Source organism: Hyla sarda, chromosome 8 (genome assembly GCF_029499605.1).
Source record: "Hyla sarda isolate aHylSar1 chromosome 8, aHylSar1.hap1, whole genome shotgun sequence".
Taxonomy (NCBI): domain Eukaryota; kingdom Metazoa; phylum Chordata; class Amphibia; order Anura; family Hylidae; genus Hyla; species Hyla sarda.
Window position 1 is genome coordinate 85,049,648 of NC_079196.1, and position 24,100 is coordinate 85,073,747.

Genomic DNA, 24,100 nt, shown 5'->3' on the forward strand with positions numbered 1-24,100 from the left:
TCGCCTCATCCTCGTTGCTGCAGCGCCCCGGTCAGATCCTCTGACCGGGTGCGCTGCGGTACCGCCTCCAGCCGGGATGCGATTCGCGATGCGGGTGGCGCCCGCTCGCGATGCGCACCCCGGCTCCCGTACCTGACTCGCTCTCCGTCGGTCCTGTCCCGGCGCGCGCGGCCCCGCTCCCTAGGGCGCGCGCGCGCCGGGTCTCTGCGATTTAAAGGGCCAGTGCACCAATGATGGTGCCTGGTCCAATCTTCCCAATTACCTTGATTAGTTTCCACCTGTGCACTCCCTACTTATACCTCACTTCCCCTGCACTCCCTTGCCGGATCTTGTTGCCCTTGTGCCTAGTGAAAGCGTTCCCTTGTTTGTTCCTAGCCTGTGTTCCAGACCTCCTGCCGTTGCCCCTGACTACGATCCTTGCTGCCTGCCCCGACCTTCTGCTACGTCCGACCTTGCCTTTGTCTACTCCCTTGTACCGCGCCTATCTTCAGCAGTCAGAGAGGTTGAGCCGTTGCTAGTGGATACGACCTGGTCACTACCGCCGCAGCAAGACCATCCCGCTTTGCGGCGGGCTCTGGTGAAAACCAGTAGTGACTTAGAACCGGTCCACTAGCACGGTCCTCGCCAATCCCTCTCTGGCACAGAGAATCCACCTCCTACCAGCCGGGATCGTGACAGTAGATCCGGCCATGGATTCCGCTGAAGTTCCTCGTCGCCGACCTCCCCACACTGGTCGCCCAGCAAGCCCGACAGATTGCCCAACGAAATCACCAGCTGGCATACTTGACCACCGTGACACTGCAACTTCAGTCACAGATACAGCAGCTGCTGCCGCAGATACAGCAACTTCAGTCACAGACACAGCAGCTGCAACAACCATCTCCTCCGCCGGCTCCTGCAACTCCTCCGCAGCAACCGGCCGCTCCTAACCCCTGCTTGTCCCTGCCGGACAAATTTGATGAGGACTCTAGACTCTGCCGTGGTCTCCTTTCTGGAAAGGCCTTGTCTGGGGCCACACCACTCTGGGACCGCAATGATCCTGCCACAGCCACAGTCCAGTCCTTCTTCGCTGAGGTCCGTGGTGTCTTCGAGGAGCCTGCCCGAGCTTCTTCTGCCGAGACTGCCCTGCTGAACCTGGCCCAGGGTGTTTCTTCCGTTGGCGAGTACGCCATTCAGTTCCGTGCTCTTGCTTCCGAGTTGTCCTGGAATAGTGAGGCTCTCTGCGCGACCTTTAAAAAAGGCCTATCCAGCAACATTAAAGATGTTCTGGCCGCACGAGAGACTCCTGCTAACCTACATGAATTCATTCATCTTGCCACTCGCATTGACATGCGTTTTTCCGGATGGCGTCTGGAGCTCCGCCTGGATATGGACTTTGTTCGCACGAGGCGTTTTTTCTCCCCGGCTCCTCTCTCCTCTGGTCCTCTGCAAACCGTTCCTGTGCCTCCCGCCGTGGAGGCTATGCAAGTTGACCGGTCTCGCTTGACACCTCAAGAGAGGACACGACGCCGCATGGAGAATCTTTGCCTGTACTATGCCGGTACCGAACACTTCCTGAAGGATTGTCCTATCCGTCCTCCCCGCCTGGAAAGACGTACGCTGACTCCGCACAAAGGTGACACAGTTCTTGATGTCAACTCTGCTTCTCCACGCCTTACTGTGCCTGTGCGGATATCTGCCTCTACCTTCTCCTTCTCTACTATGGCCTTCTTGGATTCCGGATCTGCAGGAAATTTTTTTTTGGCCTCTCTTATCAACAGGTTCAACGTCCCTGTGACCAGTCTCGCCAGACCCCTCTACATCAATTGTGTTAACAATGAAAGATTGGACTGTGCCGTGCGTTACCGCACGGAACCCCTCCTAATGTGCCTCGGACCTCATCACGGAAAAATTGAGTTTTTGGTCCTCAGGTTCTTTGGCCCCAAGAAGAGGGGGAGACCCAAGGGGGGGGGTACTGTTACGCCGAGCGCTCCGGGTCCCCGTTCCTCCCCGGAGCGCTCGCCTCATCCTCGTTGCTGCAGCGCCCCGGTCAGATCCTCTGACCGGGTGCGCTGCGGTACCGCCTCCAGCCGGGATGCGATTCGCGATGCGGGTGGCGCCCGCACGCGATGCGCACCCCGGCTCCCGTACCTGACTCGCTCTCCGTCGGTCCTGTCCCGGCGCGCGCGGCCCCGCTCCCTAGGGCGCGCGCGCGCCGGGTCTCTGCGATTTAAAGGGCCAGTGCACCAATGATGGTGCCTGGTCCAATCTTCCCAATTACCTTGATTAGTTTCCACCTGTGCACTCCCTACTTATACCTCACTTCCCCTGCACTCCCTTGCCGGATCTTGTTGCCCTTGTGCCTAGTGAAAGCGTTCCCTTGTTTGTTCCTAGCCTGTGTTCCAGACCTCCTGCCGTTGCCCCTGACTACGATCCTTGCTGCCTGCCCCGACCTTCTGCTACGTCCGACCTTGCCTTTGTCTACTCCCTTGTACCGCGCCTATCTTCAGCAGTCAGAGAGGTTGAGCCGTTGCTAGTGGATACGACCTGGTCACTACCGCCGCAGCAAGACCATCCCGCTTTGCGGCGGGCTCTGGTGAAAACCAGTAGTGACTTAGAACCGGTCCACTAGCACGGTCCTCGCCAATCCCTCTCTGGCACAGAGAATCCACCTCCTACCAGCCGGGATCGTGACACTAATTCCCTTCTTGGCAAGTATTACTCGCCCTAAAAAGTGAAGCCCCACACAGGAACCGCTTCCTATTTCCAGCTAAAAACACTGCCATTTCCCAGGGATTTTAGGTGGAAATTGGGAGAGGTTCCTGTGTGGGGCCGCCCTTTTAGGGCGAGCAACACTTGCCAAGAAGGGAATTAATAGGGCGAGAGTAGGGCCTTACAGGGGAAGTTTTTACCCCCACCTGCTACAATAGACAATACGTTGTTTCCTTCCACCTTCTGGAGGCAAGTGTTACTCGTCCTAAAAAGGGCGGCCCCACACAGGAACCTCTCCCTATTTCCAACTAAAAACCCTGGGAAATGGCAGTGTTTTTAGGTGGAAAAAGGGAGAGGTTCCTGTGTGGGGCTGCCTCTTTTTACAGTGAGTAACACTTGCCAAGAAGGGAATTAATAGTGAGAGAGTAGGGCCTTACAGGGAAAGTTTTTACCCCCACCAGTTACAATGGACCATACGTTGTTCCCTTCCTCCTTTTAGAGGTTTCTGCATCACATCAATACTTGGTGGTGTAGGTGGCACATGGTGTTGTTTGCACACCTTTCCTTTTGTTAGATTAAAAAAAATAATAATAATTGGGTCCATATATTTTATCCTAAGAATAATATTAAAAGTTACGTTTTACGTAATGCATATCCTCAATACTTACTTTTCTTCTACCTACCTGCCTCAGCTACTATTCTGGTCCTGCCCACCCACCTGATGTCACACATCTGATGCTACGTTCTCCTTCTTTCCCCCACCTTCATCACTGGGTACTGGTATTGCCACCCACCACCCCACTTTGTCACTGGGTCACTTTCAGTACTCCTGATGCTGCTGATGCCACCTACAGGCTGTGTCATTCTGCCACCATATGTTCTCCTCATGCTGATGCCACCTCCAGGCTGTCTCACTCTGCCACCATATGTTCTTCTCATGCTGATGCCACCTACTGGCTGTCACATTCTGCCATCATATGTTCTCCTCATGCTGATGCCACCTCCAGGCTGTATCATTCCGCCACTATATGGTCTTCTCATGCTTCCGCCACCTCCACTTTGTGTCATTCAGCCCCCATATGGTCTTCTCATGCTTCCGCCACCTCCATGCTGTGTCATTCAGCCACTATATGGTCTCCTCATGCTGATTCCACCTCCACGATGTGTCATTCAGCCACCATATGGTCTCCTCATGCTTCCGCCACCTCTAGGCTGTGTCATTCAGGCCCTATATGGTCTCCAAAAAATTTGCTAAATTGCGGTTTTCTATTCAATTTCCCCACACAAATAGTATTTTTTTGGTTGAACCATACATTTTATGGTAAAATGAGTGGTCATTAAAAATGATAACTGGTCACGCAAAAAACAAGCCCTCATACTCATCTATGGATGAAAATATAACAGAGTTATGATTTTTAGAAGGCGAGGAGGAAAAACAAAAATGGGCCAAAATGGGCTGAGTCCTTAAGGGGGTTAAAGATGTTTTCATTTTATAATTGTAGAAAAGTAACTTGTAAAATTTTAAATAATATTAAAACATTTTTTATAAATTATTTTGATACATAAAAGCCAGATAAGTAGTACTGAACGGAAGGTTACTCTTGTCACTATGTTCTCATGGCATGAAGGACATTTCCAAAACAATCTGCATGTCATACTGAATAACAGTATTATGTCACTAACCCAGCACACTCCCTATGTATGTTACAGGAAGGCAAAGTGTTCTACATTCCTATTGAGGCTCTCTGTAGCCCAGAAATAGCCATTTGTGATAGTGATTCGCCGCAAATAAATCCGGACCAATCCAAATTTTTTGGGGAAATTCAGCTAATCGGCCGAATCGAATTTTCCAAAAAATTTGCTCATCTCTAATGACTGTATAGTGTTTGCACAGGATGTTATTGCCATATTGTGAGCACTTAGGGATATGTTAGAGTCCTTGATTCGTATTGCCAGGACTATCTGTAGCACGTCATGATCCATCCCAAAGATATCATATTTATCTGCAATACCTATCAAATAACTGCCTACAACTTAGTGAAGATGTAGTGTGCTGCTTTTTGCTTTATTATTTTTAATATCTGATATTTATTTACAAGTAAAACAAAAAAAAATTCCAATATCCAATATCCATTATCCACTATCGTTGCAAGAAAAATGTAAGTTAACACTTTGAAATTACCAGGACTTTAAATTTTCTACACCTTTACTATTGATTGAGTAAACATCCACAATTGTCAAGGTGTTTTGAATAAGAAGATGCAATTGGCAAGGTGGGTTTTGCTGGTGCTTTGCCAATTACATAAATATACACAAAGCCTGGTTACTGACAAATCTGTTCTTCTTAAGAAAGATTATTTAAGGTGAACCGTGTCTCCATGAAAACAACTTTAGAAGACCATAGAAGATAAAGCTAGAAGAAGCTACATTGTAAAACACATGAGGGGGAAGGGGCACAGCACACTGTTTTGCATATCACACCCATTTAACCCCTTAAGGACCAAGCCCATTTTGACCTTAATGGGGTACTCCGCCCCAGACATCGTATCCCCTATTCAAAGGTTAGGGGATAAGATGTCGCAAGGGTCCTGCCGCTGGGGACTCCCGCAATCTCTGCAGCGGCATCCCGCCGTCATCACTACAGAGCAAACTGGCTGTGTGTGTGATGACAGGGCGATGCAGGGGGCGGAGCATCGTTATGTCACGGCTCTGCCCCCCCCAATGATGTCACACCCCACCCCCTTAATACAAGTCTATGAGAGGGGGCGTGACGATCCCCACTCCCCCTCCCATAGACTTGTATTGAGTGGGCGGGACATTATTTCACGGGGCGGAGCTGTGCCCTAACGATGCTCAGTCCCCTGCATCCCCCAGTGTGCTCTGTAGTGATGGCGGCAGAGTGATAAGGGGATAAGATGTCTGGGGCGGAGTACCCCTTTAAGGACCAGGCCAATTTTTGTTTTTGCACTTTTGTTTTTTCCTCCTCCCCTTCTAAAAATCATAAAGCTTTCAATTTTGCACCTATAGACCCATATAAGGACTTTGTAATTACATCAATCATTTAATAATAAAATCTACTGCAAAACCAAAAAATATGTATTTGTGTGGTGAAATAAAAAATAAAAAAAATGCCATTTTGTAACTTTTGGGGCTTCCGTTTCTACACAGTGCAATTTTCGGTAAAAATTACAACATATCTTTATTCTGTAGGTCCATACAGTCACAAGGATACTCAATTTACGACTGGGCGTATAAGACGACCCCCAATTTTTACAGTTAAAATATAGAGTTTGGGATATACTCGCAATATAACACTACTCCTCTACCGCAATACGGTACCTTACCCTTTTTCCCCCACACAACGTTGTCAGCATAGTTCCCCCACATTAGGTTGGCAGTATAGTCCCCCCCACATTAGGTTGGCAGTATAGTTCCCCCACATTAGGTTGTCAGCATAGTTCCCCCACATTAGGTTGGCAGTACAGTTCCCCCCACATTAGGTTGGCAGTATAGTTCCCCCACATTAGGTTGTAGTTCCTCCACTTTAGGTTGGCATAGTTCCCCCCACATTAGGTAGGCAGTGGACCCCACAGATATACAGCTTTCAGCCATATACAGTGTATGGCTGGAGGCTGTATGTCTGTGTACTGCCCCACTTCAGTGCTCCGACCACCGCTACTCCGGTCAGGGGTCACAATCTTCTGCTAAGGCCTATAGGCCATAGCAGTAGGTCCCGGGACCGGAGGAGCGGTGGTCGGAGCACCGAAGATGACGTGCTGGTAACTTACCATACCAGTGCATCCTTGCTGCTCCGCTCTGCTGCTGCTATGGGCGCACGCATGGGATGTCAGTGACATCCCTGCGTGCGCTACCTCCCGGCGGCCCCTGCGTTTTAAAAGTTAACGCGGGGCCAGAGAAAGGTAACCGGGACAACTTTTTGTCCCGAAAAGATCTTTTGGGACACAGGGATGTCCCAAATGTTACGGCGGAAGATAATCTTGGCCGGGACGCCCGAGGTATGGATAATAATACTGCAGCACCGGGCGTATAAGACGACACCTGGCGTATAAGACGACCCCCGACTTTTGAGAACATTTTACGGGGTTAAAGGGGCACTCCCATGGAAACCTTTTTTTTTTTTATTTTAAATCAACTGGTGCTAGAAAGTTAAACAGATTTGTAAATCACTTCTATTTAAAAATTTTAATCCTTCCAGTAATTTTTAGGGGCTGTATACTAAAGAGAAATCCAAAAAAGAAATGCATTTCCTCTGAAGTCATGACCACAGTGCTCTCTGCTGACCTTTGCTGTCCATTTTAGGAACTGTCTAGAGCAGCATATGATTGCTATGGGGATTTTCTCCAGCTCTGGACAGTTCCTAAAATGGACAGCAGAGGTCAGCAGAGAGCACTGTGGTCATGACATCAGAGGAAATGCATTTCTTTTTTTGGATTTCTCTTTAGTATACAAACCCTAAAAAGTACTTGAAGGATTAAGATTTTTTAATAGAAGTGATTTACAAATCTGTTTAATTTTCTGGCACCAGTTGATTTAAAAAAAAAAAAAAAAAGTTTACCACGGGAGTACCCCTTTAAAAAGTCATCTTATATGCTAGAAAATATGGTACTACATGTACCAAAATTAGTATGTTTAAAATTTTCATCTTCTGCCCCTATAACTTTTTTATTTTTCTGCATACAGGGCCATATAAGGGCTCATTTTTTGCACCGTGGTCTGTAGTTTTTATATGTTCCATTTCTGTTTTGATGGGACTTTTTGATCACTTTATTACTTTTTTTTTATGGTATATGAAGTGACCAAAAATGCACAATTTTGGAATTAGTTTTTTTTTTTTTACGTGTACGCCATCAACGGTGCAGTTTAGCTAACCTTATATTTTAATAGTTCAGAAATTTACGCACGTGGGGATACCACATGATGATTATTTAGATTTTTTATTACATTATTATATTTTTTAAAAAATGGGAAAAGGGGGGTGATTTAAACTCTTAGTAGGGAAGGGGTTAATTCACTTTTATTGCCTTATTTTAATTTTTTTTAATTTATTTATTATTTTTTTTTGCCCCCACCCTCCCGTCGTCCAGTAAGCTGATCGGGACATCGCAATTTTTTCGCGATAGTCCCGATCATCTCCACAGTGCTGCCGGGATAGTTTCACTTTCATTTTGGACGCCGCAATCAACTTTGATCGCAGCATCTAAAGGGTTAATGCCAGGCATAAGCCGTGGGTCCTTGCTGGCCGTAGCAACTTGGACCCACTGAGTTTAACCCGTTTTCTGCTGGTGAGAATGGTTTAAACCCCGTAAACGGGACCAGGGCGTCATCACTACAGTACCAGAGCTCGAGAGTGTACCTGTGTGCGCTTTGTCCTGGACAGGTTGAAGGAGTAGTGCAGTGAAACATAACTTATCCCCTATACAAAGGATAAGTTATAGATCGCAGGGGTCCGACCGCTGGGACTCCTGAACAGGGCCCCGGTAGTCTGCCGGAAACGGTCATTCCGACCCTGGCAGTAAGCCGCAGCCGACACGATCCCTCCATGCATCTCTCACTCCGTTCCAGCAGACTGCCCAGGGCTCTGTTCAGGACATCGCAGGGGGTTTCAGTGGTCAGAACCCCCCCCCCCCCCCCCCCCCCCCCCCCCGCGATCTAAAACTGTCCTTTGGATAGGGGATGTTATGTTTCACTACAGAACTCCTTTAATATCCTAATATATAGATGATTCTTACCTGTGGGATTTTACTTCTCATTAACACAGAGTTTCACATGCATTCTTACCCTGCACTGTGGATGTTTACTCAAGAATGTGTCCAATAGCATACATAGATGGTAAGGCTGGTTGTTTGCTGTTGTTTAGCAGATCACATTTTGTCAACAATCAATGCAGAAATCCAGGCCATTCCAAATGGTTCATGCAACTGTAGCAGTACATTGAATGTAAGCACTTACATTGGTCCCTGTGCCCATGGGGCTTACAATTTAATTGCTCAGGCACAATCACACTCACATACCAAATACAATAAAATAGAAAAGCAATGTAGATTTTGTTTTTGGCAGATTTCATTTTACATGCTACCAACAATTCAGATGTAAGTCTTACCTTAAACTCTTCCAGGATTTTGTACGTTTTTCCATGATATTCACAAAAGTTTTTCACCTCCTTACACTCTGGACAACATCCATTATGTTCCACTTTAGTGCATTTTGGGTGAATTTTAGGGCATTCCGGCTGATCACAAACCGGTCCATCCTCTGTACATACACAAGGACAGTTAGAGTGACCTGGGAAAAATCTCTCTCCTAGCTTATACACAAAACCACTGTCGTCCACACAGCCTTTACCCCTGTAGTCATCAAATATTAGGTTGTCATTGCTGGAGGCCTGTTCTCCTTCATCGGCAGGGTAGTCTTCTTGGTTGATTGAAGCTGAAGATGCTGAAGCCATGATTGCAAAGAAAATCATGGAGACTGCAGAGATATGTAGAGCCATCCCCCAACTTCAGGCTTAAAGTGTGCCACTCCACTAGGAACTGGATCAGGTTGCTGCCATGAGGTCTGCATGCAAACAAAGAAATGCTTAAAAGTTAATATTTGTGGTTTGCCTTAATTTGACACATTGAATATTTTGCTAGGCCCCACACAATGCTATACCCTAATAGTTTCGGCCTCTAGCAAAAAGCTCCATGTGGTACATCAGCTGTTCTTGTACTGGAAACCCCATGACACCATTATCTGTCAACTACAAGCTGGAAAAGTGTGGTAGAATGTGAAGCAACAGCTGGAGAACCACAGGAAGCCAATGCCAGACTTTACAGTGTAGCCGAACACATAATGAAACTCTGTAAATCTGTCTACTATTGATTTTTATTTGTTGTTTTCAGTTAAAGTTGAGTATGTGTTTTAGAACAGATTGTATTTATGCTGGAGTGGCTTATGCTGTGGTGGACCCAGCACATTCATGTATTCCATGTCTATCCATATATGTGAATGGTCAGCATGGAATACTACATTTTTGCTGGAGTGCCCAAGGAAAATGTGTAGCTGGATAAAAATTCCCCATACTTTCAGGATCCAGATCCATGGCAATCAGATGATCGATGGGGCAGTTATTAAAGAAGAGGTAGTGTTTATGAGACCACCCCTTCAACTTGCAAGCTTTAGCCACCTAAAATAGGGATGAAGTAAAAAACAAAAAAGAAAAACAGCAACAATGCTGTAGTGCAGGGCCTGAGAGGGCAGTGCCTTACATAGGGACTCCTTCTTTAGTGATCATTGAATTCTTGGATCATGCTTCTCCCATTCAGGCCTAACCCTGCATGTAGTACAGTGTATCCATTTTGATTGTAGAATTCCCTTAAAGGGTACCTGTTGTTTCAAAAGAATTTTAACCTGCATGGTTTTAATTAATCTTTAAGAGCTTTTTGCCAGTAGTACACATACATGGACTTTCTTTGTTTACTTCTCTGGCCAGACACAGCACTGCACATACTCCTTCCCACTTTACTATGACATAGGGCTGGAAAAAATACTCTGAACTGAACATGTTGCACTGTGTTGAGCTGATTATTTACAGTAAAGTACAAGATGGCATGTGTTCTAATACAATAGGTATGCATGGTGCTATATGAGCAGAAATAAAAGTAAAATCCGAAGCAGGATCACAGCAAAGAATGGGTTAGTCTAAGCCCTGAGCTGCTACTGTTGTTGAGGAACAGTGTGAATCTTCTGCAGGCTCTTAGGCATTCTCTCTCGCATGCACATAGCACAAGCTAAGTCCCACCCCCACTTCCTGTAATTTGTCTAGCTGAAACTAGAGACAGATTGCCCCAGACAACATGCAGTGGACAGCAGATTTCAGAGAAGTGAGATACCTAGTGTCTAAGACTTCAGAGCTGTTTTGGGATATTTTGTTTTCCGAGGACATATTTTTGGTCAATAAAGTGATTTACAAATATATGAGTAATCACCAAGGCTATTGAATCAAGGGACAATATTCATCTTGACCTTACTCTTTACATAAAAATTATTTTAAATATAAAGGAGATGTCCTAAACCATTTGTTGCCCCAACAAATGACGCACCTCACGTGGGAACTATATGGTCAGGTAAAAGGGATTAAATAATTAGCATATTTTGATAATATAGTAATAGGTTAACTATAATGAAAGGTGTACTGTACTGGTTATTTGAAATCTTTGCACCTAAGATTTAACAAGTACGGTATTACAAAATGAATTACATACATTTGGGGAAATTATCAAAGCTTACACCAAAAAAGTGGTACATTTTTGTAAGCCTTAGTTTTGTAAGCCCTAATAAAGTTTCCCCAATGACTGAAGTTATATTCTGTATTTCTTGTCTGCTCAATGATTGACAGTTATCGTTCCCCGGAGGTTCTGCAGAAGCCTTTATTGGGCTCATCTGCGTAATGAACATGTGGCATTTCATTGTCTACCAATTTATGAATCATACAGGGGGCATGTGTCAGACTCTCTGCATAATAAAAAACAATAATAAATGCCCTAAAACCAATGCAGTGTTCAATAAACTTGCCCATAAACCTTGCAATGACATTGCCGTATTGGGTTCAATTATTAAATGTATATCCCTTTTCCCCTCGTCCTTTTTACCAAACACTGGAGCCGATGCACATTATTCAACACATTAAATCCAGCACATAGTTCTACATGGCTAACTCATTTAATCGCCTCTTATTAATTATGAATATGATGAATAACTGCATAAATTACTAGTCTCCTCCAATAACTAAGAAGAATCAAGGGGCAGCTATACAGATTATTTAACCTCATAGAGGAAATGAAATGATTTATAACAAGGAATTATACAGTACTGACACTAACACTATAATTGTGACAGTTTCTCTCTCATAGAAGGATATGGTACATTATATATATATATATATATATATATATATATATATATATGTGTGTGTGTGTGTGTGTGTGTGTGTGTGTGTGTGTGTGTGTGTGTGTCACATCCATTTTTTTGTGTCTGCACTGTTCTTTTGCTTTTTAGCAACATAAACGTTCTTTTGAAATAGAGTATTTCTCAACAAATGGGCCTCCAGTTGTTGCAAAACTAAAGCTCCCAGCATGCATTGTAAGAGATGTAGTTTTGCCTCAGCTGGAGGCCAACTAAATGGAAAAAAATGGAATAGAATAAGTCCCAGACAACAACATCCTCCCATGTCACATAGAAAGAGGTCCAGGAAGGTGAGATATGTGCAGTTGATGGTAGAGGCTATGTAAGGCAATGTTTCCCAACCAGGGTGCCTCCAGCTGCTGCAAAACTACAACTCCCAGAATGCCCTGAAAGCCAAAGGCTGTCCAGGCATGCTGGGAGTTGTAGTTTTGCAACAGTTGGAGGCACCCTGGTTGGGAAACACTGATGTAAGGTTTAGAGATCAAAATTATATTTCTTACTTTTTCTGTTACTTATTATTATTTACAGGAAAAACACTGGTGACCACTAGTTCTCCATGGGATTAAAACAGTTCCCAATAAACCATTCCTGGACATGGAAGAAGATATGATGACACTGCAGACGAAACACATCAGGGACCACTTGTTCTCCATGGAAGTCAAACAGTTCCCGATACCCCATTCCCAGACACAGAACAACATATGATCGCACTGTAGATAGTGGTGTTTAGTGGACATCACTTTGAAGAATACAGTATAGGAGTAACACTGTATGGCCCTGATTTACTATTGTAAACCCGACAGGTTTTGTCGGGTTACGGCCAGAAATTCTATCTGCACCAGAATGTGCGCCTGAATTCTGTCTCATTGCGCCAGAAATGAAAAACCCGACCAACTCTCCATTTTACTGAGAAAACCCGAAAAAAGGGGCGTGTCTGTCGTGGAAAGGGGCGTTGTCATATAAAAGGGGCGTGTTCCCAACATTTTCACAAAACCCCCACACATTTAATTGGGTTTCAACAGAAAATGTGGTGGATTTGAGCTGAGGAAAATCCTACCGATCAGGGCATATGTTAAAAAAAAAAAAAAAGCAAAATGTAGGGAAAGTGCAAAATGTAGGGAAACCTTAGTACATACTGTGGAAAAAAAATTGTAGGGAAATAAAACCCACAAAGAAACCTACACAACACTCTTCAGGGCCTATGTGGATGGTAATGCACAAGTGTTCAAGTTGAGGGGCGTAGCTTATAAGGGCTGTTGGGAAGCAACAAGCCAAAGGTATTACATACAGGACCAGGACACTGAACTGTATCTAACTGTGCTTATGAATAGGGAACCTGTCATTACTTTCATGCTGCCTGAACCATGAGTGATCAGGGTGGTCCCCAAGTGGCCTTTCACTGTCTTGGCTGATAGAGCTCTTCCTATCCCTAAACAGAGAGAAAGAAAAGAAAAAGGAATACGAAAGAGCCCCTGGTGAAGTATGTTAGACATAGGTATAGAAATGCTGGTTAGAAACACTCTGTGGTGTTGCACTAAGAGCACAACATCTATAGGCGCATATAAATTACAGTGGGGTCCTGCAGCTTGGTTCCCCCGATCCCAGGGATCTTCTGGTCCGGTAGTAGTGTAGGCAGGAAAAAAGCACAAGAGATGGAACTTTTCAAAGCGCCAGACCCCTTGGATCAGCACTTTGTCCTGACGAAGGGCCCATTTCGGGCCAGAAACGCGTTGATATGTGCTTGGAATAAACGCTATCTTTTATTCATTTGGTCTACCATTGTCAGACTGACTATCCCAAGGGGTCTGGCACTTCGAAAAGTTCCATCTCTTGTGCTTTTTTCCTGCCTATACCTAAACAGAGAAAGATCTATCATTCAAAGCTGACGGGGCAGAGAGAAGCTGCCGGGGGCCGTCCCAATTACGTGTAGTTCAGGCAGTGTGAAAGTGATAACAGGTTCCCTTTAATAAATATATATTTTGTTACAAGTCAATGGCACAAGTATTATTATTTATTTGTTTGTGTGTGAGTAGAAGTATGTTTAGCATTATATTTCTGAAGGGTTCTGCTAAGTAACAGTGAATAATATAAAAATAATACTCCTCTATAAGCAGGAACACTCAACACTAATATCGTGGAGTTGCCCAATGTCCAGTGCTCATCCTTTTGTTGCCTCCATTTGAACCAATGTTTCAGCTCTGGCCATTCTCTTGATATCTCTATCGATTATCAATAATTTTTTTTAACAAATTCTCCATTTTATACAGGGAATAACAAAAAAAATAAAGAGTAGCTGGGCAGCTGCCAATCTTCATGTTCTATAAGACTATTGAGTCTTCTCAAATTCGTGCCAATGTTATAATATAAACAATGAGGCTTTCAGCCATAGTAAAAGCAAAATGACGTCAATGTAACCAGTGGCAGATAACAAATTCTCAGTCTGAGTTCTGTAGTTGGGAAGAGCAGCACTGAGAACTTGTCCTTCTCTCCTTTCATCTCAAGTTTGAGGTTTGAAAACCTCAAAAAAAAAAAAAAAAGGCCCAAAAAACTGTAGTAGGAAGATCCCTTTAGGCTGGCTGTGCCTGGTGCTCTGACAGTCTATAAGGCCTGCCAATTGAAAATTATTATTTTTTTCCTACAAGTATATAGATACCTCAAATTGAATAACCAGATACTTGGGGAGATTTATCAAAACTGTCCAGAGGAAAGGTTGCTGAGTTGCCCATAGCAACCAATCAGATTGCTTCTTTCATTTTTAACAAGGTCTCTGCAAAATGAAAGAAGCGATCTGATTGGTTGTTATGGACAACTCAGCAACTTTTCCCCTGGACAGGATTTGATTAATCTCCCCCATCTGTATCTATTTGTCCAACGTTCTTCAGCTGTGAACGCCCTTCCACAAGCTCCGAAACCAGAGGAGGTAACAATTAGCAAGTATAATAACTTGTCAATATATATATATATATATATATATATATATATATATATATATATAGATAGAAGTCCAGAAATCACCGCACAGGCAGGTCATAGGATCAATAAAAGCTGGTTTTCTTTATTCCCAAGATAAAGTGCAACGTTTCGGCTACAACAGCCTTGATAAAGGCTATTGTAGCCGAAACGTTGCACTTTATCTTGGGAATAAAGAAAACCAGCTTTTATTGATCTTATGACCTGCCTGTGCGGTGATTTCTGGACTTCTGTATTATTATCCTTAGCTGACTGCCTAGGTAGTCACTTGCACGGAGGTTGGTCCCTGGTGCGGTCTCACCTTCCAATCTACATATATATATATATATATATATATATATATATATATACAAACATATATATATGTATATATATATATATATATATATACACACACACACACAGTGACCCCCTGACCTACGATGGCCCCGACATACGATAATTTCAACATGCCATGGCCTCTCAGTGGCCATGGCATGTTGAAGGCAGCATCAACATACGATGCTTTTGTATGTCGGGGCCATCGCATAAATGGCTATCCGGCAGAGCTGACTGCTTCAGATGCCACCAGATAGCTGTTTAAGGTGCCCCGTGTGCTCCGGTGATGGTCTCCTACCTGTCCTCAGGGCTCCGGAGCGTCCTCTTTGGGATCCCCTACATCGCCGGCGCTCTCCATCGTCGTCATCACGTTGCCGCGCATGCCGTCCCGTCATCCAATAGGAGCGGCGTGCGTAGTGACGTGATGGCGGCGACGAAGAGCGAGGATCCTCGGGAAGCAGAGACGTCCGGAGCATCGGGGACACCCCAGGGACGCGGTGACAGCGATGGAGGGCAACAACCAGGGTAGCGGTGACGAGTGGTGACAGGTCCGGAGCGGCAGGCGAGTACAACGGATTACCATCGTATGTGTATATATATATATATATATATATATATATTCATACACACACACTGTCTCTTCTTATCTGGATCATGAAAGCAGTCATATTGTAGAGAAAAGAAAAAAGCTGCTTCTGCAGTAGTCAAAGACTGAAAGAGTAAAATTACAGAGTAGACTGACTACATTTACTCTACACCAGTAGTCTCCAAACTGTGAACCTGGAGTTGTAGTTTGGCAACAGCTGGAGGGCCACCGTTTGGAGACCACAACTGAACTTTACATTCAAATCAATAAAAAAAAATAAAAAATCAATGATCATCTTGAGCTTAACATACTAGATAATACAATATATATATATATATATATATATATACACCCTCTCTTATCTGGACTATGAAAGCAGTCATATTCTAGACACTGATTTAGGTGGATGATGTTCCTTGTCAATCTTAGTTTGGGAGCAGCTTACTACAGCCCATTGATGGAGCCGCTAACACAAAAGCAGTAATTTGGTTGAAAGTATATATACACACACACATATATTTATCTCTATCTATTTATATATATATATATATATATATATATATATATATATATATATATATAGCAACCAAGTAGACGCAGCAGCACTCCAGCGTAGTGAAAGTAGTGACTTTTATTTATCACCAAGATGCAATAGCGACGTTTCAACCACCTCACGTGGCCGTCCTCAAGCCTTGAGGACGGCCACGTGAGGTGGTTGAAACGTCGCTATTGCATCTTGGTGATAAATAAAAGTCACTATTTTCACTACGCTGGAGTGCTGCTGCGTCTACTTGGTTGCTGTATCTAATTGGGGCTCGAGGACCAGGGCCCATCCACAGCCTGCACCCACTGCATCTATTCCTGAGTGCTGCTCCACTTGCTTTTCTATATATATATATATATATATATATATATATATATATATATATATATATACACACACACACACATAGAAATAATGTCGCAGCACTTTCCAGAATAGTGAAAAAAAAATCCCCAAAAATGTATTCATATTTTTTCATTATTTTGGAAAGTGCTGCGACATTTTTTCTATATATATATATATATATATATATATATATATATATATATATATATATATTTATATATATATATACACACACACACACACACAGAAAAAATGTCACAGCACTTTCCAAAATAGTCACAGTCTTGATATTTTCATCTTAACCCTTCAAGCAGAGCCAACGATTGCACTCCATTATTGATGCATACGTGGACTGTACAATAATAATAATCATACATAATGGGGTTTGGGTTGTAAAATGGAGCAGTTCCTAAGGAATGAGGCAGCAAGATTCAAGGAGACAAGGAGAAAGGATATTAGCAATATAAAGGGAAGGGATTTTCAGAAGTTAAAGGCATCAGTAGGAACAGCAAATACAGTCACGACACTGGTTAAGAAAGTCCGTCCATACATGACTCCTAATAGAGCAAACAGATATATGTCCTGCACTTTCTAATTCTGTAGAAGGTCTTTCCTCCTATACTATTCCTATACAGTCAATCAGACGGTTACAGTACAGATCATCAAAACAATGTAAAAGACGTAGACATTTGATTCGAAGATAAAGCTGGTATTTACCTATTTATCACCGGAGTGAAAACACAATGAACCAGCACCATTTGTGCTATATCTATAAAATGACTATATTTCAGTTTTTTTGGACCCATACACGTCATTAGACCATGTTAAAAGCTTAGTTACATTCTACCTAAGACTCCTAAAGTTCCCTTCGGGAATCGCTTCTAATTATGAAACCTGTGATGCTCGGAAACTTGGGTTTCTATGATATGTTCTGCAACGCCTGACTATGAAGGCAACGCATAGCAGTTTACATTTGGTGTCCCATCAACCCGATTCTCATTATAAGGGGGTGGGTTGGCATTATGATGCATTGTTCTGGAAATGGTATGGTTAATCCACCACAGCTATGCCTCCGTGTAGTAAGTCAATGTGGAAACAGAGGCCGGAATTTATCATTGTAGTGTAAGTGAAGCATTTTTTTATACCTTTTTTTGGGGTGCTGTAATGTGTAGGAGCACCAGATTTATTAAATGGTCACAGAGCATTTGATAAATTTTGTCCAGGTCACATTTTCTGAAAGTTCTCTCCACACATTCACCAAAAAGCTAAGCTAAGTCTGGGCTGGTGCAGTTTTACAGACTTTTCAGTGGCTTTGCGCCTTTTTTGCGCAGTTCATAAAACCTTTCCATATCATGTGTATTGCCAAAATCAGTGGATTGCAACTCACAATCAGCAGAATTGTGTAAACCAAAAGGCGCAAAAAAGGAGCAAATAACCCTGCTTGCGCCTTTTCTTTTGCGCCTTTTCTACACAAAAAACTGTCTAAAGACAATGATAAATGTCAGCCAGAATGTGTCGGCAGATAAGAACCATTTGGCCCATCTAGTCTGCCCAATACTCTGAATCCTATCAATAGTCCCTGGCCCTATCTTATATGAAGGATAGCCTTATACCTATCTCTATCTTATATAAAGGATAGCCTTATGCCTATCTCTATCTTATATAAAGAATAGTCTTATGCCTATCTCTATCTTATATGAAGGATAGCCTTATACCTATCTCTATCTTATATAAAGGATAGCCTTATGTCTATCTCTATCTTATATGAAGGATAGCCTTATACCTATCTCTATCTTATAGCCTTTTGCCTATCTCTATCTTATATAAAGGATAGCCTTATGCCTATCTCTATCTTATATGAAGGATAGCCTTATGCCTAATCCTATCTTATATGAAGGATAGTCTTATGCCTATCTCTATCTTATATGAAGGGTAGCCTTATGCCTATCTCTATCTTATATGAAGGATAGCCTTATGCCTAATCCTATCTTATATGAAGGATAGTCTTATGCCTATCTCTATCTTATATGAAGGGTAGCCTTATGCCTATCTCTATCTAATATGAAGGATAGTCTTATGCCTATCTCTATCTTAAATGAAGGATAGCCTTATGCCTATTCCTATCTTATATGAAGGATAGCCTTATGCCTATCTCTATGTTATATGAAGGATAGCCTTATGCCTATTCCTTTCTTATATGAAGGATAGTCTTATGCCTTTCTCTATCTTATATGAAGGATAGCCTTATGCCTATCTCTATGTTATATGAAGGATAGCCTTATGCCTATTCCTATCTTATATGAAGGATAGTCTTATGCCTTTCTCTATCTTATATGAAGGATAGCCTTATGCCTATTCCTATCTTATATGAAGGATAGCCTTATGCCTATCTCTATCTTATATGAAGGATAGTCTTATGCCTATCTCTATCTTATATGAAGGATAGCCTTATGCCTATTCCTATCTTATATGAAGGATATCCTTATGCCTATTCCTATCTTATATGAAGGATATCCTTATGCCTATTCCTATCTTATATGAAGGATAGTCTTATGCCTATTCCTATCTTATATGAAGGATAGCCTTATACCTATCTCTATCTTTTATGAAGGATAGTCTTATACCTATCTCTATCTTATATGAAGGGTAGCCTTATGCCTATTCCTATCTTATATGAAGGATAGTCTTATACCTATCCCATGCATGCTTAAACTCCTTCACTGTATTTGCAGCGACCACTTCTGCAGGAAGGCTATTCCATGCATCCACTACTCTCTCAGTAAAGTAATACTTCCTAAAAGTAATATCAGGAAGTATTACTTTACTGAGAGAGTAGCGGATGCATGGAATAGCTTTCCTGCAGAAGTGGTCGCTGCAAATACAGTGATGGAGTTTAAAGGGGTATTCCAGGAAAAAAAAAAAATTTTTATATGTCAACTGGCTCCAGAAAGTTAAACAGATTTGTAAATTACTTCTATTAAAAAAGCTTAATCCTTCCAATAATTATCAGCTGCTGAAGTTGAGTTGTTCTTTTCTGTCTGGCAACAGTGCTGTCTGCTGACATCTCTGCTTGTCTCAGGAACTGCACAGAGTAGAAGAGGTTTGCTATGGGGATTTGCTTCTACTCTGGACGGTTCCCGAGACACGTGTCATCAGAGAGCACTTAGACAGAAATGAACAACTCAACTTTAGCAGCTCATAAGTACTGAAAGGATTAAGATTTTTTAATAGAAGTAATTTACAAATCTGTTTAACTTTCTGGCGCCAGTTGAAAGTTTTTTTCCTGGATAACCCCTTTAAGCATGCATGGGATAAACATAAGGCTATCCTTCATATAAGATAGAGATAGGCATAAGACTATCCTTCATATAAGATAGGGCCAGGGACTATTGATAGGATTCAGATTATTGGGCAGACTAGATGGGCCAAATGGTTCTTATTAGCCGACACATTCTATGTTTCTATATTTCTACACGAATGCATAGTTGTAGTGGATTAACCATACCATTTCCAGAACAATGCATCATAATGCCAACCCACCCCCTTATAATGAGAATAGGGTTATTGGGACACCAAAAAAGTCTGAAGCTTCTAGAATCCTACTGTTGAATGTTACTGCACCAAAGGATGACTGCATTGTTGAAACTACAACACATGATATAATGTGATTTTTAGCAGAGAGTAACATGGTTCAGTCATATTGGAGAGAGAGGTGAAGTTCACACTGACACTGCAGTTTTTGCCTGAGCCAACACACAATGGAGTCAGGGGATGGCAGCAGGGTGTTCCACATTAGGGCTGTTTCGTTCACTGATTTCTAAGGTGCTTCTGCAATATATGTGTATAAATAAAATAAAAAATAAATACATAAATAAAAAAAAGTGCTTCTGCAATATATGTGTATAAATAAAATAAAAAATAAATAAATACATAAATAAATAAAAAAAAAGGTGCTTCTGCAATATATGTGTATAAATAAAATAAAAAATAAATAAATAAATAAAAAAAGGTGCTTCTGCAATATATGTGTATAAATTAAATTAAAAAAATTTAAAATAAATACATAAAAAAGGTGCTTCTGCAATATATGTGTATAAATAAAATAAAAAATAAAAAAATAAATACATAAATAAATAAATAAAAAAGGTGCTTCTGCAATATATGTGTATAAATAAAATAAAAAAATTAAAATAAATAAATAAAAAGGTGCTTCTGCAATATATGTGTATAAATAAAATAAAAAATAAATAAAAAAATAAATACATAAATAAATAAAAAAGGTGGTTCTGCAATATATGTGTATAAATAAAATAAAAAAATTAAAATAAATAAATAAAAAGGTGGTTCTGCAATATATGTGTATAAATAAAATTAAAATAAATAAAAATGAATATAAAAGCTGCTTCTGCAGTAGTCAAAGACTGAAAGAGTAAAATTACAGAGTAGACTGACTACATATACTCTACACCAGTAGTCTCCAAACTGTGAACCTCCAGCTGTGGCAAAACTACAACTCCCAGCATGCCCAGACAACCGTTGGCTGTCCGGGCATGCTGGGAGTTGTAGTTTGGCAACAGCTGGAGGTCCACAGTTTGGAGACCACAACTGAACTTCATATTCAAATCAATAAAAATAAAAAATAATCAATGATCATGTTGAGTTTAACATACTAGATAATACAATAAAGTGTGAATGCGCTTTGACCACTCACACTTACCTGAAGGGTTAATCCTATGAGGATTAGCTGGACAATTTAAAAGCCAAAAGGTTAGGAGTCTGTGGTTAGCCCATCCTTGGTGCCAGAGGACCCATGGTTTAGGGAGAGTAAAAGGAGAGTTCCCCCAGATTTTCTCCCATGGTACAGGATGGACAATGGTCAAGACAGGATTCCCAGCAGCACATCAGACAAAGCAAAAACATCAATGCAATTTATACATATCCAAGAGTGAGCAGAGCTTTCATGGTGTCCTCTTCTGGATCGCTGCTCTTCCGCCGCTGGACGGGCTTCCCTCTCACAGCTGAGGAGCTGCTGCTGCTTTGCGTACGTGCATTAAGATTTCATCAGCACAAACAGCAACAGCATGGAACTCGGCTCCTGCCCAGACCCCCTCAGCTCCATGGCAATATGTTGCTTTAGTGGCCGCCTCCAGACACTACTGTAGACCGAGCAGAAGGACCGGCATGAAGGCGCATACATAACTTTACTTCTTCTAATCCTCAGCGATCCCTGCGCAGCGTTCAGCTTCCCGGACAGATCAGCTCCATGGGGAAAACATCATTCCCGCCAGGAATGTCTCCTCAGCACCCGAACACATCCACACTTCTGGGGGCAGAGGGAGCGGGAAGAGCGGTCCAGGGGGCGTAATGCGGTTCTTCCAGGACTACGGGTTACAGTGCAGGAGATGTGTCTGGACGCGTTCAGCAGCGGAGCACAGAGTGACTGCACCGAGCGCTCTGCACACTGTGTGACAGCAGCAGCACAGCTACGGCCAGCCCCATGGACAGCACAGCTATACTCACTGTGACACGCAGCACACAACCCTCAGTGCTATAGACAGCTATACAAACTGTGACACACACAACCCTCAGTACTATAGACTGCTGCACTGTCACACACACACAACCCTCAGTGCTATAGACAGCTATACACACTGTGACACACACAACCCTCAGTACTATAGACTGCTGCACACTGTCACACACACACAACCCTCAGTGCTATAGACAGCTATACAAACTGTCACACACACAACCCTCAGTACTATAGACAGCTATACACACTGTCACACACACAACCCTCAGTGCTATAGACAGCTATACAACTGTGACACACAACCCTCAGTACTATAGACAGCTATACACACTGTGACACACAACCCTCAGTGCTATACACACTGTGACACACACACAACCCTCAGTACTATAGACAGCTATACACACTGTGTGACACACAACCCTCAGTGCTATAGACAGCTATACTCACTGTGACACGCAGCACACAACCCTCAGTGCTATAGACAGCTATACAAACTGTGACACACACAACCCTCAGTACTATAGACTGCTGCACACTGTCACACACAACCCTCAGTGCTATAGACTGCTGCACTGTGACACACAACCCTCAGTACTATAGACTGCTGCACACTGTCACACACAACCCTCAGTGCTATAGACTGCTGCACTGTGACACACAACCCTCAGTACTATAGACTGCTGCACACTGTCACACACACAACCCTCAGTACTATAGACAGCTATACACACTGTCACACACAACCCTCAGTACTATAGACTGCTGCACTGTGACACACACACAACCCTCAGTGCTATAGACTGCTGCACACTGTGTGACACACAACCCTCAGTGCTATAGACAGCTATACACACTGTAACACACACAACCCTCAGTGCTATAGACAGCTATACACACTGTGACACGCACACAACCCTCAGTGCTATAGACAGCTATACACACTGTAACACACACAACCCTCAGTGCTATAGACAGCTATACACACTGTGACACGCACACAACCCTCAGTGCTATAGACAGCTATACTCACTGTAACACACACAACCCTCAGTGCTATAGACAGCTATACACACTGTCACACACAACCCTCAGTACTATAGACTGCTGCACTGTGACACACACACAACCCTCAGTGCTTAAGACAGCTATACACACTGTGACACACACAACCTTCAGTACTATAGACTGCTGCACACTGTCACACACACAACCCTCAGTGCTATATAGACTGCTGCACACTGTCACACACAACCCTCAGTACTATAGACAGCTATACACACTGTGTGACACACAACCCTCAGTACTATAGACAGCTGCACACTGTGACACACACACAACCCTCAGTGCTATAGACAGCTATACACACTGTGACACACACAACCCTCAGTGCTATAGACAGCTATACACACTGTGTGACACACAACCCTCAGTGCTATAGACAGCTATACACACTGTGACACACACAACCCTCAGTGCTATAGACAGCTATACACACTGTGACACACAACCCTCAGTGCTATAGACAGCTATACACACTGTGACACACACAACCCTCAGTACTATAGACAGCTATACACACTGTGACACACACAACCCTCAGTACTATAGACAGCTATACACACTGTGACACACACAACCCTCAGTACTATAGACAGCTATACACACTGTGACACACAACCCTCAGTACTATAGACAGCTATACACACTGTGACACACAACCCTCAGTGCTATAGACTGCTGCACACTGTCACACACAACCCTCAGTACTATAGACTGCTGCACACTGTGACACACACACAACCCTCAGTGCTTAAGACAGCTATACACACTGTGACACACACAACCCTCAGTACTATAGACAGCTATACACACTGTGACACACACAACCCTCAGTACTATAGACAGCTGCACACTGTGACACACAACCCTTAGTGCTATAGACAGCTGCACACTGACACACAACCCTCAGTACTATAGACAGCTATACACACTGTGACACACACAACCCTCAGTACTATAGACAGCTATACAAACTGTGACACACAACCCTCAGTACTATAGACAGCTATACACACTGTGACACACACAACCCTCAGTGCTATATAAACTGCTGCACACTGTCACACACAACCCTCAGTACTATAGA

At 42.9% G+C, this 24,100-nt stretch overlaps 1 protein-coding gene across 4 annotated transcripts in view; it reads right to left on the bottom strand.

Annotated features, from left to right (window-relative positions):
• Nucleotides 1–21,948, bottom strand: part of VWC2L (von Willebrand factor C domain containing 2 like) — a 242,853-nt gene extending 220,905 nt beyond the window's left edge. The window contains exons 1-2 of one of the 4 annotated variants that reach the window (XM_056536069.1): nucleotides 21,136–21,948; nucleotides 8,813–9,267 (exon numbers count right to left, since the gene is read on the bottom strand). In XM_056536069.1, coding sequence (XP_056392044.1) covers nucleotides 8,813–9,202 — 390 coding nt within the window. In that variant the 5' untranslated portion in view covers nucleotides 9,203–9,267; nucleotides 21,136–21,948. Of the gene's footprint in view, nucleotides 1–8,812; nucleotides 9,268–14,308; nucleotides 14,372–21,135 lie in introns of those variants that run through there. The other 3 variants (XM_056536068.1, XM_056536067.1, XM_056536070.1) reach the window with 3 other exon arrangements.
• Between the last annotated feature and the right edge of the window lie 2,152 nt (nucleotides 21,949–24,100).